Source organism: Penaeus japonicus, unplaced genomic scaffold (assembly GCF_977035675.1).
Source record: "Penaeus japonicus unplaced genomic scaffold, GWHDUDI00000001_assembly GWHDUDI00000037, whole genome shotgun sequence".
Classification (NCBI taxonomy): Eukaryota; Metazoa; Arthropoda; class Malacostraca; order Decapoda; family Penaeidae; genus Penaeus; species Penaeus japonicus.
Window position 1 is genome coordinate 3,176,462 of NW_028234439.1, and position 17,500 is coordinate 3,193,961.

At 42.0% G+C, this 17,500-nt stretch overlaps 1 protein-coding gene across 1 annotated transcript; it reads right to left on the reverse strand.

The window, feature by feature from the left end:
- Positions 1 to 2,639: 2,639 nt before the first annotated feature.
- Positions 2,640 to 8,894, reverse strand: LOC122258538 (hemocyte protein-glutamine gamma-glutamyltransferase). The gene is made up of 11 exons (XM_086532211.1): positions 8,682 to 8,894; positions 8,226 to 8,367; positions 7,660 to 7,886; positions 7,198 to 7,375; positions 6,644 to 6,898; positions 6,076 to 6,257; positions 5,591 to 5,830; positions 5,169 to 5,309; positions 4,726 to 4,881; positions 4,276 to 4,415; positions 2,640 to 4,012 (listed from the first exon to the last, which is right to left on the reverse strand). The coding sequence occupies exons 1-11, from the start codon at positions 8,877 to 8,879 to the stop codon at positions 3,865 to 3,867; spliced, it is 2,007 nt and encodes a 668-aa protein (XP_086388337.1). The 5' UTR covers positions 8,880 to 8,894; the 3' UTR covers positions 2,640 to 3,864.
- Positions 8,895 to 17,500: the final 8,606 nt, after the last annotated feature.

The window sequence follows — 17,500 nt, forward strand, 5'->3', positions numbered from 1 at the left end:
ACTTCAGTCATTCTGTTTTATTCTAAGGGATTTCTAAGTGCCTATATTTACACCACAGTACTGTTGTGGTAATATGGCTTTAAAGCAGATACATTTTTTACGTTTACAGAATAGTATATATATACACAAGCACATACACACAAACATACACACACACACACACACACACACACACACACACACACACATATATATATATATATATATATATATATATATATATATATATATATATATATATATATATATATATATATATATATATACAATATATTTATAAAGAGAGTGATAGATAGAGAGAGATAGACACACACACACACACACACACACACACACACACACACACATATATATATATATATATATATATATATATATATATATTTATATGTATGCAAATATATAAACATATACGTATATGCAGAAATATAGATATATACACATACATATATAAGTAATATATATACATATACATATACATATACATATATACGCACAGTGAAGTAGTTTAACCTTGTATTTTTCTAATTCATTATAACATAAAAACTGCTTCGTAATACGTTCATTGTCCAGAATATATAGCGAAGCCTCAAGGTCACCATCGCATTCGAATGCTTTGTTTACATCAAGAGTGGGTCACGAGAGCGACCCTGTTACCATGGTGACGGCAGCGGATATGTTTCCCACGTCAGTAGAAAACAAGAATTTTACAAAGTGGGGCAGTATTATAGCCAGGTTTACCAAAAAAAAAATGTTAGTCAAGTACGATTATTCTTCAATTCTGATTATCATTCAAAACGTTATTTGCTGCATTTAACATCAGATTTGATAACTAATTATCTAGTCAAATTAAGGAGCCAATACTGTCTGATTTGTAAACATATGGCGAATGCATATGCCTTCTGATACTGTGAAAAGAATGCCAGTTTAGAGTACGACAAAATAGTGTGTGTGTGTGTGTGTGTGTGTGTGTGTGTGTGTGTGTGTGTGTGTGTGTGTGTGTGTGTGTGTGTGTGTGTGTGTGTGTGTGTGTGTGTGTGTGTGTGTGTGTGTGTGTGTGTGTGTCTGTGCGTGCGTGCGTGTGTGTGTGTGTGTGTGTGTGTGTGTGTGTGTGTCTATGCGTGTATATGTGTGTCTCTGTGTGTATGTGTTTGTGTGTGTGTGTGATTATTTTCTTCTTTTTCTTCTTTGCTAGTCTCAGACTAAATATTGCAAGAATGCTTCGTGCTAGAGATGGTGATGAATGATCTGCTGCAAGTCACATATCATATTGTAGCTGTAACCTGTCTAGTGCAAGATGTACAATCCATAGACTAAAGGCTTTTATAAGAAATCAGGTACTAACGGAATGACTAATCTTTTATTTCTATAACTGCCGCAAAATTTTGTGGCGAGATGTCTTAGACAGTGCTACATAAGTGTTAGCGTGTGACAGGAATGATAATATCCTATTGTTCTTTCACAAAGCTAACTTGCTTATTATCACAACGATATTCAGTGGAACCCGAAGAGAAGAACAATGGAAATTTCCCACAAGTTGACATTTTCAGTGCCAAATACTTCATAAGATTGTACAAATCTCACAAGTTATATCAGGTAGTCAGCTTGGCTGTTTAATAAACCTAACCGGCCATTTTCTTTGGACTGTTTTTTTTTTTTTTTTTTTTTTTGACATGTTATCGCGTTTTGAGTGCGAAAGTGGATCTTCCTTAATAAAACCCAGGTCAATAAAACTGGAAAGTTTATATTCGGAACAAACAACATGGTATAGAGGGAGGTGTCGAATCACATGTCAATTCGTATTTGTAATCACATTACTTTTATTGTCCTGGTGAGTATATGCATCGTTAGTATTTTAGAAAAAAAACGAACCGAATTCTCTCCTGGCCATTAGACGGAATACAAGAGGTAAGAAAACTCCACTTTTGGAACACGAGTATAACGGCATTGGTCAGTGTATCCGATGCGCTTCAGGAATCTATCTACTGGAAACTCCTTGGCCACGAATTCGAGTGTCGTGTTACAATCTTTCTGCTGCCAGTTTTGAACTATATTTCTTAAGTAACCGTTCATCGTACACATGTTATTCCTTTTTCAGTTTAAACTTCTTCCGTTTATGCTTGCGGCAAAGTATTATAGGACTTGAGGGATGGTCTGAGAAGTCCTTTGCAGAGCAGTATGTGTCCTAGATATATCTATTCTAACCGTTATCGTAATGCTGTGCAGAATCGTTATTTCAGACTGTTTTTTGTTGTTAACTACAACTTCGCCATGTACAGGTAGTTATTAAATTGCATATTAGTACATGGTAATATCTCCTTTTGCGGTATAAATGTTATGAATCACGTCTGGTATACCAGTATGAGGTCACACTCATTGGGTAGTTCGAAGTACACGCTTTCATTTTTTATTTACGTGCAGTGTTCATGTTTTATAAATATGTTTGCACAATCAATATATTTATGTATATGTGTAGAATGCGGATTATTGCTTTGGCTTTTCCTTCTCTCTCTCTCTCTCTCTCTCTCTCTCTCTCTCTCTCTCTCTCTCTCTCTCTCTCTCTCTCTCTCTCTCTCTCTCTCTCTCTCTCTCTCTCTCTCTCTCTCTTTTGCCTAAGATTGGAAAATGAAACCAGAACATGGAAACATGAAAATCTTTAATCATAGATGCTTAAACACAGTAGATGATATCTATAAATTTGGTATATAGAAAACATATATATCTAAAAATTTGTCAAAAAAAAAAAAAAACATTTCTCACTACATCAGCAATCAGTTAAAAGAGATTTGCATGTAAAAAGTGGATCTGACGTCCATTCACAAAAGCACCGTACAAAACAACCATCTCAAAGTAATCACTCAAAGTAATCACTCAAAGTAATCACTCAAAGTAATCACGATACATTTGGCAACATTTACCTGACTTTCTGACGGGTCTTCAAACCTTAACTCTAGTTTTGCAGGCACTACACTAAGGCACATTGAATGTCGTTTCATGAAGAAGTGTTTTTACTTAGGCTAAAGGGTGTCGTAATGTTTTTTTTTCTCCTATTTTGTTTATCTCTTTCCTTTTTAATAGTGAAAGGAAGTGATTAAGTAATGATAATCGAAATGATGCTGAACTTGTATGTTAGTAGTTGGTTCTTGTATATCGTTACTTTGATCATAAATGTATATGTAAATGTATAAATGTATAACCTTAACACAACACAGTTTTTTTTTTACCCACTTTGTCTCTAGTGCATAAAAGGTAATCGATTCACAGAGATTTATTCTGAATTCAATCATTACTTTGCTCCTCAGTGATTCATTTTCATAAAAACTGAAATTATAACAAACACTGTAAACAAACTCCCTTCTAAATATGTATTTTTTTCTTAATTTGTTCCTTTATGTCTCTGTCTAGATCATTATAGAGAAGTTTACGAACTTAGGTTCATGAATTTACAAAATTCAAAATGTTTCAAGCAAAATACAAGATGTTTCAAATTTTAGTATGATTTCTGGTTTGAGCGACTGTAAAATATATTTTTACATTACTTTTTTTTGTTTTTTTTGTTTAAAAATAAGTCAGACTTCAGTCTAAAAGTTTACATATATATTTTTTTATGTACTAAGATGCTGATTTCGCTTTTAGCTGCCTCTTCACTAATAAACAATGTCAATATATTTATTTCGTTCCATTACTCTAATCAATTTGGAATGTGACTGACTTTTTTTTCTTCTTCTTCTTCTGAAATATAGATTCTGATATTCTTAACGTACAAAAAGAGCTGCATATTTCCTCCCTCGAACATCAGCGCTTCCGTTCAAGTATCCAGCTGTCTGTCTGTCTATCTGTCTGTCAATCTGTCTGTCTGTCAGTCTAGTCTCGCTTCTGGACAGTGACAGTCTTCGTTCCGTTGATGTCGAAGATCTCCTTGGCTGTGAACGAAGCGATGATCTTCCGCTCGCCGTGGATGCGTGGCAGGAACCGCAAAGTGTATGTGAACTCTCCGTGGGGTGGGACCTCGCTGGAATAGAAATGGGGGGGGGGGGGTTGTTATGTTATTGAGGGTGGATTTGATATATATATATAGCTTGATGAGTTGGGTCATTGTTTTGTTTTGTTTGGCGTGGGATATGCTAGATTGCGTAAAATGCTGAAGATTTTTTTTTTCTTCTAGATCTGATATATATTGTATATATATTCACACACACACACGCACACGCACACGCACACGCACACACACACACACACACACACACACACACACACACTTCCAGGAGGACTCACGTATTGATGTCGATGGCTCTCGGGCGCATAAGACCAGCTCCGTCCACGCTCAGATGGCAGTCGGTAAGGGGCATATCCAGGGGGTTCTTGAAGGAGAATGTAGCCTCGCAGGCGACCCGGACCTTCGGCTCAGAGGCCACCTTGAAAAAGAAGAAGAGGAAGTTTGTTTACGTGTTTGTAAACAAGAGAGATTTCTTTAGCATTCACTTCGATGTATGTTTAGGTGTTGTCTCTGGATTTTTTTTGGATCAGGGGGATTAAAAAGGGTAACTTTATGTATATCATGATATTAGAAGAATATGTTTAGGTGTTGTCTCTGGATTTTTTTTGGATCAGGGGGATTAAAAAGGGTAACTTTATGTATATCACGACATCAGAAGAAACACAAACAGATTCCTATATAGCTTGCCACTTCATACTTCAATCACACGTGTCCCAGTTCACCCTTACCTGGATGTCAAGTTTCGGCTTCTCGACCGTGAAGTCGTCCTCGTCACTCCAAGTCTGGCCTGTTTCCTGGACGCGACAGATGGCGTAGATCTTCATCATGCACTGCTCGACCATCTTCTTCCAGTATTCGCTGTATGTCACCGTCAGGGCTACCTCCTGTTGTGGATATGTGCATTACGAGTGTGATTTTTTTCGTCTTTCAATTTTTGATAAAGTGAGGTGGATGGAAAGTGAAGTAACTTTGTGTGATTTTGTGATATTTACTTGATGATATTTAATGTTTATTACGGTTCCAAATTTACAACATTACAGTTTTTATACACCCATCATTTTTCAAGTGCATAATCGATAATCGATTCACAAAGACCTATGCAATATTTGCCATCAAGAATCAAACCGAGTTCACATAATACCGACAGACAATAATTGAGACACCGACTGACCTGCTGTTGCTTGGGTCCCAGGTTGAACTTGCCCTCCGCCTTCTTGATGAGGGAAGCGTTGACGCCGGTGTAGTAGACAGAGCGAGCCGTCAAGTAGGCGTTGATGGATCTTGGTTCGTCGGAATCATTGCGAATCATCACCTGGGGTTGGGAAGCGGTTCGTGAGCGAGCAGGTTGTTGTGGTTGGTTTACAGGTTCTGATATGTGTATCCTTACAATCAATATTTACGTTTGTATTTAGGCTTGCGATTTATGTTTATGATGTACGTACTAGACATTAAAGTTAACTGACTGAAGAAAAGGACAAATATATGACAGCAATCGATAGCGCGGATTAAAGAAATACATAGTAATTTCAGTTACTTCCGAAGCACCATCCATAAACTCTAAAACTTGGAAACAAAAAGCGAAATAAAACTCACCAGAACCTTGAACTCCTGACCGACAGTGATCTTATCGATGTCAATGAGGTCGAAGAACACGTCCTCCTTCTGGTCAGGCTTGTACTCGTAGTACTGCTGCGCGCGACGGCATCCCCGCACGGCGTTGTGGATGGCCAGTCGCTCCGCCACCGAGTTCTCCGGGTTCTTGTAGCTGTTGAGGAGCTCCTCGCGGTCGGTGTCGCCGAAGTCGTCGTCCTTTCCGCAGGCCTTCGTCAGGATCTGGAGGGGAAGGAGGGCGGGGGGTCGGTTAGGTCAGAGCGCGCGGAGGAGACGCTCAAAGATGGATACGTTCTAGGCTTTTGGATGCTACGGATTTGCGGATTGTGTTTGGGGGTATTTTCAGCTGCCTACGAGCTATTTATTTGTGCCTTTGATAAAAACTAATCATGTTCAATCTATTTCCACCTGCCTACAATAGCACTTACGATTAATAATAATTATGTAAAAAACGTGAATGAACGCACCGAACGGCCGACGTGGTACTTGTTCATCTTCATCCTGCTCCATCCCCACTCGCTCTCGGGATCCTCGGCCCAGTGCATGACGTCGGCGTTCACTTCGGCGAACACGAAGGGCGCGTCGTAGCTCAGACCAATGTCTCCTCTCCTTACAGCCTCCAGGGACACGGGGCCGCACTGCATCTTGTCTGTTGGGAGGGAAGCAAGAGGGGGGCGTGTCTTACTATGGTGTCTCTTGGAACTTGGGGAACGATAGAGTAGCGAGAGGCGCTTTGGGGAATTCAATATAGGTAATAACTAATCTCAGTCTGTCAGCAATGGGTTGCTCTGTTGATCGGTTTATATATCCGAAGAAGTAATTCCTTCATGAAAAAAACAAATATCCCTATTCGGCGGAAAGAAAAAACAAAACAAAACAAAAACAGACTCTACCAAAGTAACTCGCTCATTTTAAACCCCAGTGAGAGCAAATCACCCAAAGAGGGAGAAAAAAATCAAAATATTAAATAAAGGCTTCCCAGCGGCCTCTCCACCCCCCCCCCCCTCAAGCCCTCGAAGCGCCCCAGGGACTCACGTTCGCTCTCCTCCTGCGGCGTGGAGTCGATCGCCTGCCAGCCGCCGTAGCCGGGCGGGAGGTCGGGGCGGGCCATCCACACGTCGTTCCAGACGTGGAAGTTCCAGATCGAGTCCCAGTTCTCGCCGTCGGGGCCGCCCTCCAGCTCCTCGCCGTCGCTCTTGAAGAACTTGTCGATGGTCAGCGAGGAGTTGGTGTCGTGCGCCGACACGAAGTTGGTCACGGAGCGGCATGGAATGCCCAGGGCGCGGCATACTGCGGGCAGGGAAACAAACGTCAGGGTCTCTCTCTCTCTTTCTCTTTCTCTGTCACACACTTTTACTCTCTCTCTCTCTCTCTCTCACACACACACACACACACACACACACACACACACACACATGTATATATATATATATATATATATATATATATATATATATATATATATATATATATATATATATGTATATATTCATATATATAAACATTCATTCTTACATCAAAGCAATTCAAAGACACATGTTGCTATAGAAACGAGTGAGCGCCAAGACGCGAAGGCGCGCGACGCGTACCTGTGGTAACAAGAGCAGAGAAGACCCAGCACTGGCCGTACTTGACAGGCTTGTAGCCATTCTTGATGTATTGCTCCAAGATCCTCACGCTGCCAGTCCACTTGTAAGGAGCCACGCCGTCGCCGTACTCCCCGTCCCAGCGCCCTTCCAGGATGCCTCCTTCGTCAGAATCGTTCACCTGGAGAGGTTGGGAGGGAGGTGTTAGTTAGTTCTTGTAGTAAGGTTGTTAGATGGAAAGGGAATGTGTTTTTAGGATCGGTTTTATGGCCATTTTATTAGCCTAACTTCAGAGTATTTAAACGTCCGTGTTCTTACGTGAAGGTATAAGGGGCAAAGTGCTATATATATCCATACTATGCATATATCCTCTCCTTCAGTATTTCTATTCCTATTTTGTATTTCAGTGAACAAAATTCACCTACGCATTTTGTTCCTCGAAATGCAAAAAAAAGGCGAACTCACCCCCGCGGAGATGCCTCGGACCACGCGCACGGCATTTCCGCGCTCGCTGTCGGCGATGCGGCTCAGCTCCAGGATGTACACGGCGACCGGAAGTGCCACGTCGTCGAACTGGCCGTACACCCAAGGACGACCACGCGAGCGGTTGAAGGGACCGACGTAGACCTTGCCCTTGTCGTTGATCAAGTACTCCTCGCGCTTATCTTCGTCGTCGAGGTAAACGCTGTCGTCTGGCGAGGAGGAAACGGTTCAGCGATCGAAATGTCTTCGCGAAATTAGAGGAAATGGGAAGGAGATGGAGAGCACTTTTTTTGAGAGGAAATGTCGATGCAGATGACGCGGAAGGAAATGTTGGGAACTTTCTCTTTTACTTTATAGTCTATTTGAGTTTTGGGAAGAAATGTAATGGGGATGTAGAGAACTTTATATCTTTCTTCAAACTCAATACTAGGAGTTTTGATGAGAGGACCCGTTAAGTAAATCTAGAGAGCTTTTTTTTCCCTTTTCTTTCCATTCCACGACCTTTCTTTTTTCCCAAAGAGGACTCCGGTACACGAGATAATCCTTACCTTTGCACCAAGGGTTGAAGAGGATGTAGCATTCGGTCTCGTCAGCGAAAACATTCTGACCTCGTCCTTCACTCACATCCTGGAGGCCACAGCGGACGTCGAGTTTCCAGATTCCCACCATCACGGAGGCGGGGATGTACACCTACAATCCGACGACGAATCGTTAGTTTAATTATGAGGAAAATCGAATCATTAGTTTAATTATGAGGAAAATCGTAACTTACAACAAGTCGCCGCTCTTGGGACTTCCATCACCAATAAGAAAAAAAACATCGAACTTGTAGTAGACTTGTACAGCATTTCGACGAGATACTGACAAAGCTTGTTCACTTCATGCTATATACATGTACCTCGAGTACCTAGTGCCACGAATCCTTACCAAGAAGCCCTTTAATAATCACCCGTCGGCCTCGGGATACATCGAAGGGCACAAGCAGGAGCCTTTCAAGCACTCACCTGGAGGACGAGATCGCGGCCACGGGTTCCAGGGTCGATGCGGCAGTCCCAGTCGTCCTTGGTCTTGGTGAATTTCTCGTTCTGAACGGGGATGACTGCCATGGTTCCCTTCTGGACCGATGGCTTGTGGCCTGTCGGGAGATCGTGGCGATATAGTGTAACGTCGGTCGGTTGAAGAATATCATTGAGAATATTCATATGGACGTCGTTTTAACATGAACATCCTTAAGAGTAAGAATATCATTGGGAATATTCATATAGACGTCGTTCTAACATGAACATCCGTGTACGTGTGCGCATGTGTGTTTGTATGTGCGTGTACGTGTGCGCATGTGTGTTTGTATGTGCGTGTACGTGTGCGCATGTGTGTTTGTATGTGCGTGTACGTGTGCGCATGTGTGTTTGTATGTGCGTGTACGTGTGCGCATGTGTGTTTGTATGTGCGTGTACGTGTGCGCATGTGTGTTTGTATGTGCGTGTACGTGTGCGCATGTGTGTTTGTATGTGCGTGTACGTGTGCGCATGTGTGTTTGTATGTGCGTGTACGTGTGCGCATGTGTGTTTGTATGTGCGTGTACGTGTGCGCATGTGTGTTTGTATGTGCGTGTACGTGTGCGCATGTGTGTTTGTATGTGCGTGTACGTGTGCGCATGTGTGTTTGTATGTGCGTGTACGTGTGCGCATGTGTGTTTGTATGTGCGTGTACGTGTGCGCATGTGTGTTTGTATGTGCGTGTACGTGTGCGCATGTGTGTTTGTATGTGCGTGTACGTGTGCGCATGTGTGTTTGTATGTGCGTGTACGTGTGCGCATGTGTATCTGCATGTGCGTGTACGTGTGCGCATGTGTGTTTGTATGTGCGTGTACGTGTGCGCATGTGTGTTTGTATGTGCGTGTACGTGTGCGCATGTGTGTTTGTATGTGCGTGTACGTGTGCGCATGTGTGTTTGTATGTGCGTGTACGTGTGCGCATGTGTGTTTGTATGTGCGTGTACGTGTGCGCATGTGTGTTTGTATGTGCGTGTACGTGTGCGCATGTGTGTTTGTATGTGCGTGTACGTGTGCGCATGTGTGTTTGTATGTGCGTGTACGTGTGCGCATGTGTGTTTGTATGTGCGTGTACGTGTGCGCATGTGTGTTTGTATGTGCGTGTACGTGTGCGCATGTGTGTTTGTATGTGCGTGTACGTGTGCGCATGTGTGTTTGTATGTGCGTGTACGTGTGCGCATGTGTGTTTGTATGTGCGTGTACGTGTGCGCATGTGTGTTTGTATGTGCGTGTACGTGTGCGCATGTGTGTTTGTATGTGCGTGTACGTGTGCGCATGTGTGTTTGTATGTGCGTGTACGTGTGCGCATGTGTGTTTGTATGTGCGTGTACGTGTGCGCATGTGTGTTTGTATGTGCGTGTACGTGTGCGCATGTGTGTTTGTATGTGCGTGTACGTGTGCGCATGTGTGTTTGTATGTGCGTGTACGTGTGCGCATGTGTGTTTGTATGTGCGTGTACGTGTGCGCATGTGTGTTTGTATGTGCGTGTACGTGTGCGCATGTGTGTTTGTATGTGCGTGTACGTGTGCGCATGTGTGTTTGTATGTGCGTGTACGTGTGCGCATGTGTGTTTGTATGTGCGTGTACGTGTGCGCATGTGTGTTTGTATGTGCGTGTACGTGTGCGCATGTGTGTTTGTATGTGCGTGTACGTGTGCGCATGTGTGTTTGTATGTGCGTGTACGTGTGCGCATGTGTGTTTGTATGTGCGTGTACGTGTGCGCATGTGTGTTTGTATGTGCGTGTACGTGTGCGCATGTGTGTTTGTATGTGCGTGTACGTGTGCGCATGTGTGTTTGTATGTGCGTGTACGTGTGCGCATGTGTGTTTGTATGTGCGTGTACGTGTGCGCATGTGTGTTTGTATGTGCGTGTACGTGTGCGCATGTGTGTTTGTATGTGCGTGTACGTGTGCGCATGTGTGTTTGTATGTGCGTGTACGTGTGCGCATGTGTGTTTGTATGTGCGTGTACGTGTGCGCATGTGTGTTTGTATGTGCGTGTACGTGTGCGCATGTGTGTTTGTATGTGCGTGTACGTGTGCGCATGTGTGTTTGTATGTGCGTGTACGTGTGCGCATGTGTGTTTGTATGTGCGTGTACGTGTGCGCATGTGTGTTTGTATGTGCGTGTACGTGTGCGCATGTGTGTTTGTATGTGCGTGTACGTGTGCGCATGTGTGTTTGTATGTGCGTGTACGTGTGCGCATGTGTGTTTGTATGTGCGTGTACGTGTGCGCATGTGTGTTTGTATGTGCGTGTACGTGTGCGCATGTGTGTTTGTATGTGCGTGTACGTGTGCGCATGTGTGTTTGTATGTGCGTGTACGTGTGCGCATGTGTGTTTGTATGTGCGTGTACGTGTGCGCATGTGTGTTTGTATGTGCGTGTACGTGTGCGCATGTGTGTTTGTATGTGCGTGTACGTGTGCGCATGTGTGTTTGTATGTGCGTGTACGTGTGCGCATGTGTGTTTGTATGTGCGTGTACGTGTGCGCATGTGTGTTTGTATGTGCGTGTACGTGTGCGCATGTGTGTTTGTATGTGCGTGTACGTGTGCGCATGTGTGTTTGTATGTGCGTGTACGTGTGCGCATGTGTGTTTGTATGTGCGTGTACGTGTGCGCATGTGTGTTTGTATGTGCGTGTACGTGTGCGCATGTGTGTTTGTATGTGCGTGTACGTGTGCGCATGTGTGTTTGTATGTGCGTGTACGTGTGCGCATGTGTGTTTGTATGTGCGTGTACGTGTGCGCATGTGTGTGTGTGTGTACGTGTACGTGTGTGCATATGTGTGTCTGCGTGTGCATAAGCGCATGTGTGTTTGTATGTGCGTGTACGTGTGCGCATGTGTGTTTGTATGTGCGTGTACGTGTGCGCATGTGTCTGCATGTGCGTCTGTGTGCATATCTAAAGATGTCAACCACAATATTCTCTATATCTATACAGTATATAATCATACGTGTGTGATTGCAACCCCCGCCCTCCTCTAAATCAAAGCAGCGCCGAGCCCAGACTTCACACAGAGGGCGCTGACCTGTGTTCGACCTTGAGCCTCTCCCCGCGTGACCTGTGTGGCCGCGAGAGGGAAGCTGAACGTGACGCCAGGAGCAACAGCATGTTATTTCTGCCGCTCATATCACGGGCTTAAAGTGAGAGGCGCGATAAGGGTGGATCTGGACATTAACGTTACCTGTTTTCGATAACTTTAAAAATTTGGACCTTTTATCAAATTCTTCTAATGTGTGTTGTTGTTGTTGTTTTGAGATTCGATCGTTTCGTATTGATTATCGTTCTATAAGCGATTACTGGATTTATTATTTCGAAACTGATTTGTAATTATTTTAATATTTTTCTCGGGTTCAAGCTATGGTTAAATTCAAATGATCGAAATCTCGTTGCAACATCACCAAGCGCCCGCGGGCTTAAAAGATTACTGCATTTAAAAGTTCGAATTGTTTAGCCAACCAACCTCTAAAGTCAGACCAGTTCTTGCTCAGACACCGGGGAAAAGTCGTTGACTTCTCACACGTCGAAAGAAACTAGACAGCTGGAGTTTGATGGTTTTCCCTCGGCAGTAAAAGAAAAAAAAAAAAAAAAAAAAAAAACAGAAATCTAATCAACGTAACTTTGGGGAAGGGCAGGGCACTGTGCCACCGAATGCCGTCACTAGGCTTAAAGACGTGCCAAGAATGCAACACCCTACCCTGTCAAGCTGCTTCTCTTGTCCCTGCCTCCCCGGTCACTGTCACGGCCATATTGATACCGAGGTCCGTGTGCCAAGACCAGTGTTAGCAGAGGCCATTGCATGCATGTGTGTGTGTGTGTGTGTGTGTGTTTTGCATTAACGAGGCTTGAAGTGAAGGGGCGGTCGTGGTCGAGATGAAACATTAATTTATGAAGTTAATTCACCAGAGCTGTTTATTCCCCTCCCCCTTCCCCTCCCTCCTCCCCCTCCCGACCCTCTCTACTGGGGGATCTGGCAGCGGCAACATGTGTACTCGGAACTAGAAACAGATTAACGTCACAATCTTTCTTTCGCCGTAAAGTTAAGGATAATACAAGACTCTCTCTCTCTCTCTCTCTCTCTCTCTCTATATATATATATATATATATATATATATATATATATATATATATATATATATATATATGTGTGTGTGTGTGTGTGTGTGTGTGTGTGTGTGTGTGTGTGTGTGTAAATACATATATGCATACATACATACGCACACTCTCTCTCTCTCTCTCTCTCTCTCTCTCTCTCTCTCTCTCTCTCTCTCTCTCTCTCTCTCTCTCTCTCTCTCTCTCACACACACACACCGTGCGACGTCGCTCCCGAAATAACGCATTACACGCCATCCTAGGGCCCCTGCACGCCCTCCCACCGCCAGAGGGCTGCACCGTCGGATTTCCCTGGCCCGCCCCTTTCCGCAGTATATTTCCGTCTCCTGCAACCGCCGTACAATTCCTCGAGGTGCCAGTGTCATGTCTGGCCCCTCCCCCCCTCCCCACCCGACCGGCTGTGGCACGGGGTTGTCTGGGGATATTGGGGAGGGGGAGGGGGAGGGGGTAGCAGGCATATGCCTTAAGGCTGACAGGTACTTCCGGTGTGTGGAGGGAGGGAGGGAGGGTTAACGAACGGTTGAAGAACGTTCATCCTAAGTTTGTAAGAATGTGTGTGTGTAAATGTGGACATAGATCTGTATAGGCGAGTGTGTGTGTGTGAGTGTGTGTGTGTGTGTGTGTGTGTGTGTGTGTGTGTGTGCGCATGTGTGTCTGCATGTACGTGTACGTTAGCGTATGTGTCTGCATGTACGTGTGCGTCCGTGTGCATAATATTCCCTATACATATACAGTATATAAGTACACATATGTATACATCTCTACATCAGTCAGTACAAGCACGCATTTGTATGAGTGTCACCATGTTAGCCCACGAACACCTGAAAGCATCCATGTCTGGGCATATATCTCCCTATAATCAAGAGACACTGAACTCCCAAAATAACACCACGATCGCCCTACCACAAGACGACCACACGAAAACGACCTTCAGGATGGCGAGATACGACCACAAAAATGGGCCTCATCACTAACCGGTGTTTGTTTGTGTCGAAGAGGAGGTTTCCCGACTAGCATTCTTTCCAAAGGTAAATCTATTCGAATTGCAATAACTCCTTTTTTTTTTTTTTTTTTTTTTTTTTTTGATGATGATGTTGATGCTCCTTTGATTTTGCTTTGATTTTGCGGCATAATTTGTGTAGTTGTGTTGATTTTGGTAATGCTGATAGTGATGATTATATTAAATACTATTATCATTAAGAGTATTTGATAATTATTGTTGTTAGTTCTATTAGAGGTATTGTTACCTTTATTGTTATCCTTACTTTTGTCTTATTATCATGGTTTATCATAATGAACATTATCCTTAGCATTATCTTTATTGTTATTCATCTTTTCTGTTATCATTATTATAATTACTATAATTTCTATCATTATTATCATTACTATCATTATTATCATTACTATCATTTCTATCATTATTATCAATCATATCATTAGGAATATTATAATTATCATTGTTATCAATATTGTTGTTGTTGCTACTGTTATAATCGTTATCATTACAATCATCATTATTATCATCAATAACATTATCATTTTTACTCATATTATCACTGTTATTATTATTGAAACCAATATCATTATTACTAATGTTGTTGTCATCATTATTGTTATGACTGTTATCATGATTATTATCATTACTATCATTGTCATTATCATCATTAATTCCATTATTATTATTATTATTATCATCATTATTGTCACCGTTACCACCACCATCATCATTATCAGCTTTTGTCAATATAATCATCACTGCCATTCATTACTATTCATCTGTTTTCGGTTCCTGACACGATCAATGATTCTGTTTGATTCACTTGTTATACGAACGAAAAATTATTTTCCTCTCGAAAATTGTCATGAGTGATTTCATACAATTACGATCCTTTTTAACAATACCATGACTGATGTTCTCCACTGAAAGCACTATAACACGGGTAATGTAAACACTGTACAATACAAATAATAATAATAAGAAGAATAAGAAAAACAAAACAAAAAAACAATGCCATTCATTCACGATTAAAAAAAAAGAAAAACACTGACACAACTGTACCTGTTTTGCTGCTTGGTCGCTTACAATAGTAAAATAGAAACGCTCTTTTTTTGTTAAAACTCGCAAGCTGCCTCGAAGCACTGGTTCGCTCTTCCTCAATGACTGAGCTAAACCGGCGAATGTCTTGAGTATTTATAAGACCTCCTCGCCCTCTCTCCACCTCTATGCCCCTCCCCCATCCCCTCCCCCACTCTCTTCATTTCCCCTCCTCCTCCTCCTCCTCCTCCTCCTCCTCCTCCTCCTCCTCCGTGGAACTGGTCAGGGACAGCGCTAGCGGAAACCACGAAGGAAGACTCGTAAAACGGCGTTACGCGACACGTAACTGGTCGCGTCACGGCAGATTCTCCGTTCTGTCTTTTACTCATCATAGGATATTACTACAGCGACCGGCGCGTCACGTTAGGGCTGGCCGGAAGTGGTTCGTCTGACGCCCGTAGGCTGGGGGCGCTTTCGTGAATGGTTCCACCGCATGGGGCTATTAATAGATCTTTGTTTGTTTACTTTTTGGCTTTCATTGACGTCACCGGTGCTTGGAAAGATGTGATTGTCGCCGTATTTATAGAGGTGATGCGGGAGAAATATCTATCTATTGATCTCTCTTTTGCCTCTCTATTTCTGTCTCTGTCTCTGTCTATGTCTTTGCCTGTCTGTCTGCTTCTCTCTCTCGCCCTTTCTCTCTCTCTCTCTTTCTTTCTCTCGCCCTTTCTCCATCTCTCTCTCCCTCTCTCGCCCTTTCTCACTTTCTCTCTCCCTCTCTCTCGCCCTTTCTCACTCTCTCTCTCACTCTCTCATTCTCTCTCACTCTCGCTCTTTCTGTCTCTCTCTCTCTGTCTGTCTGTCTCTCTCTCTCTCTGTCTGTCTGTCTCTCTCTCTCTCCCTCTCTCTCTATATATATATATATACATATATATATATATACACATATATATGTATGTGTATGTATGTGTGTGTGTGTGTGTGTGCGTGCGTGGGTGTGTCAGTGTGATATATGTTTATATATTTATATATTTATATATATACGTGTACGTGCGTGTGATAATATATATATATATATATATATATATATATATATATATATATATATATATATATATATATATATATATATATATACTTATAAATATATACCTACACACAACACACACACACACACACACACACATAATACATAATATATATATATATATATATATATATATGACAAATATATATATATATTATATACATTTTTACTTATTTATATATACATTATATATAAATATTATATATATATATATATATAAACACGTATGCCGCGTCGCGTGCAATACATAGACATATTGACTTAACATATATATTTTATATATATATATTTTATATATATATTATATATAAATAAGATGTAAATGTGTTTATATATATGGACTTGTTAATCAACCCACCAATCAGTCTTAATTTTTCAAATCATATTCCAGACTTGAATATTGATTCTTAGTTCACTAATAATCAGCATATGTAATTATTCTCAATTAGTCCTCGTCATTTACATACCGTCGCTTACCAATGTACATGATCTACTATGAGGAAACTGTCTATTCATCTATTCTGTGTTCCACCGTAGATTTTCGCGGGAACATGAAAGACAGATGCTTCTGTTACACAAATCAAAACAGGTGCAAGAACATACACCAAAACAACGGTATAATAACCAAAAAAACAGCAATGGCTACACACTAAACTAGCTTCTACGGGTATTCAGAATTGATACACACATCAAAACAGCTGTTACGGTTATAACAAACTTCTGTTCAAACCAAAACAGGAACAACGACACACGCTAAAACAGATACAACGACACACGCCAAAACAGGTGTAATTACACACATACACACACAGACACACACACACACACACACACTAAAACAGGTGCCATGACGCACACCGAAAACAGATGCAGCGTGGACACAATCATTAAGAAACAATAGGACACTTGTAATAGTGACGTCACATCCCCTGCCTGCACGGAAGCACCGCCTCTCGTGAGATCTGCCCTAATATAGTCTAGGCCTTTTGTATAAGGTGTAAGTACCGGTGTAGGTGTTGGTATGAGTGTATACCAAGTGCAACTCGAGGGCGTGGGTGTAGGTATGGTATATTTGTTTCATTCTGCTCATCTATCTATCTGTCTATCGATCTATCATATTTTTGTCTGTCTATTTTTCTCTCTTGGTTTTATCCCTTTTTCTCTCTCTCTTTCTTCCTCTCTCCCTCCTTTTCCATGTTCACGCCCTGCTTCTTCTACATGGATGTACGTACATGCATACATACACTCACCACACATAAATACACAAGTACATACACATAAGCATATATACCCAATGTGTACTTGTCTATCCACCTACATATATATCTATCTTCATCTACCTGTTTATCAATCTCTCTATCAATCTATCTACCTATTAATTCATCTATCTATATAAGTCTACATACACATACGTTATTTACTCGGTATCATAATTACTAGATAAACATTACTGCCAACCACCGGAAATGAAACACTGGCGACAGATGGCACTCAGAAACCCCTTACGTCACAATACACATGATCTCATTCACCAAAG

What these genes read in the sequence shown, in the direction of transcription:
- LOC122258538 (XM_086532211.1), bottom strand. Translation starts at nt 8,879, where the DNA reads ATGAATATTCTCAATGATATTCTTCAACCGACCGACGTTACACTATAT. An exon ending in AGTACCACGTCGGCCGTTCG is followed by an intron (nt 5,831 to 6,075) that starts GTGCGTTCATTC and finishes CTTCCCCTCCAG; the next exon opens with ATCCTGACGAAGGCCTGCGG. An exon ending in GTCAGGAGTTCAAGGTTCTG is followed by an intron (nt 5,310 to 5,590) that starts GTGAGTTTTATT and finishes TCCCAACCCCAG; the next exon opens with GTGATGATTCGCAATGATTC.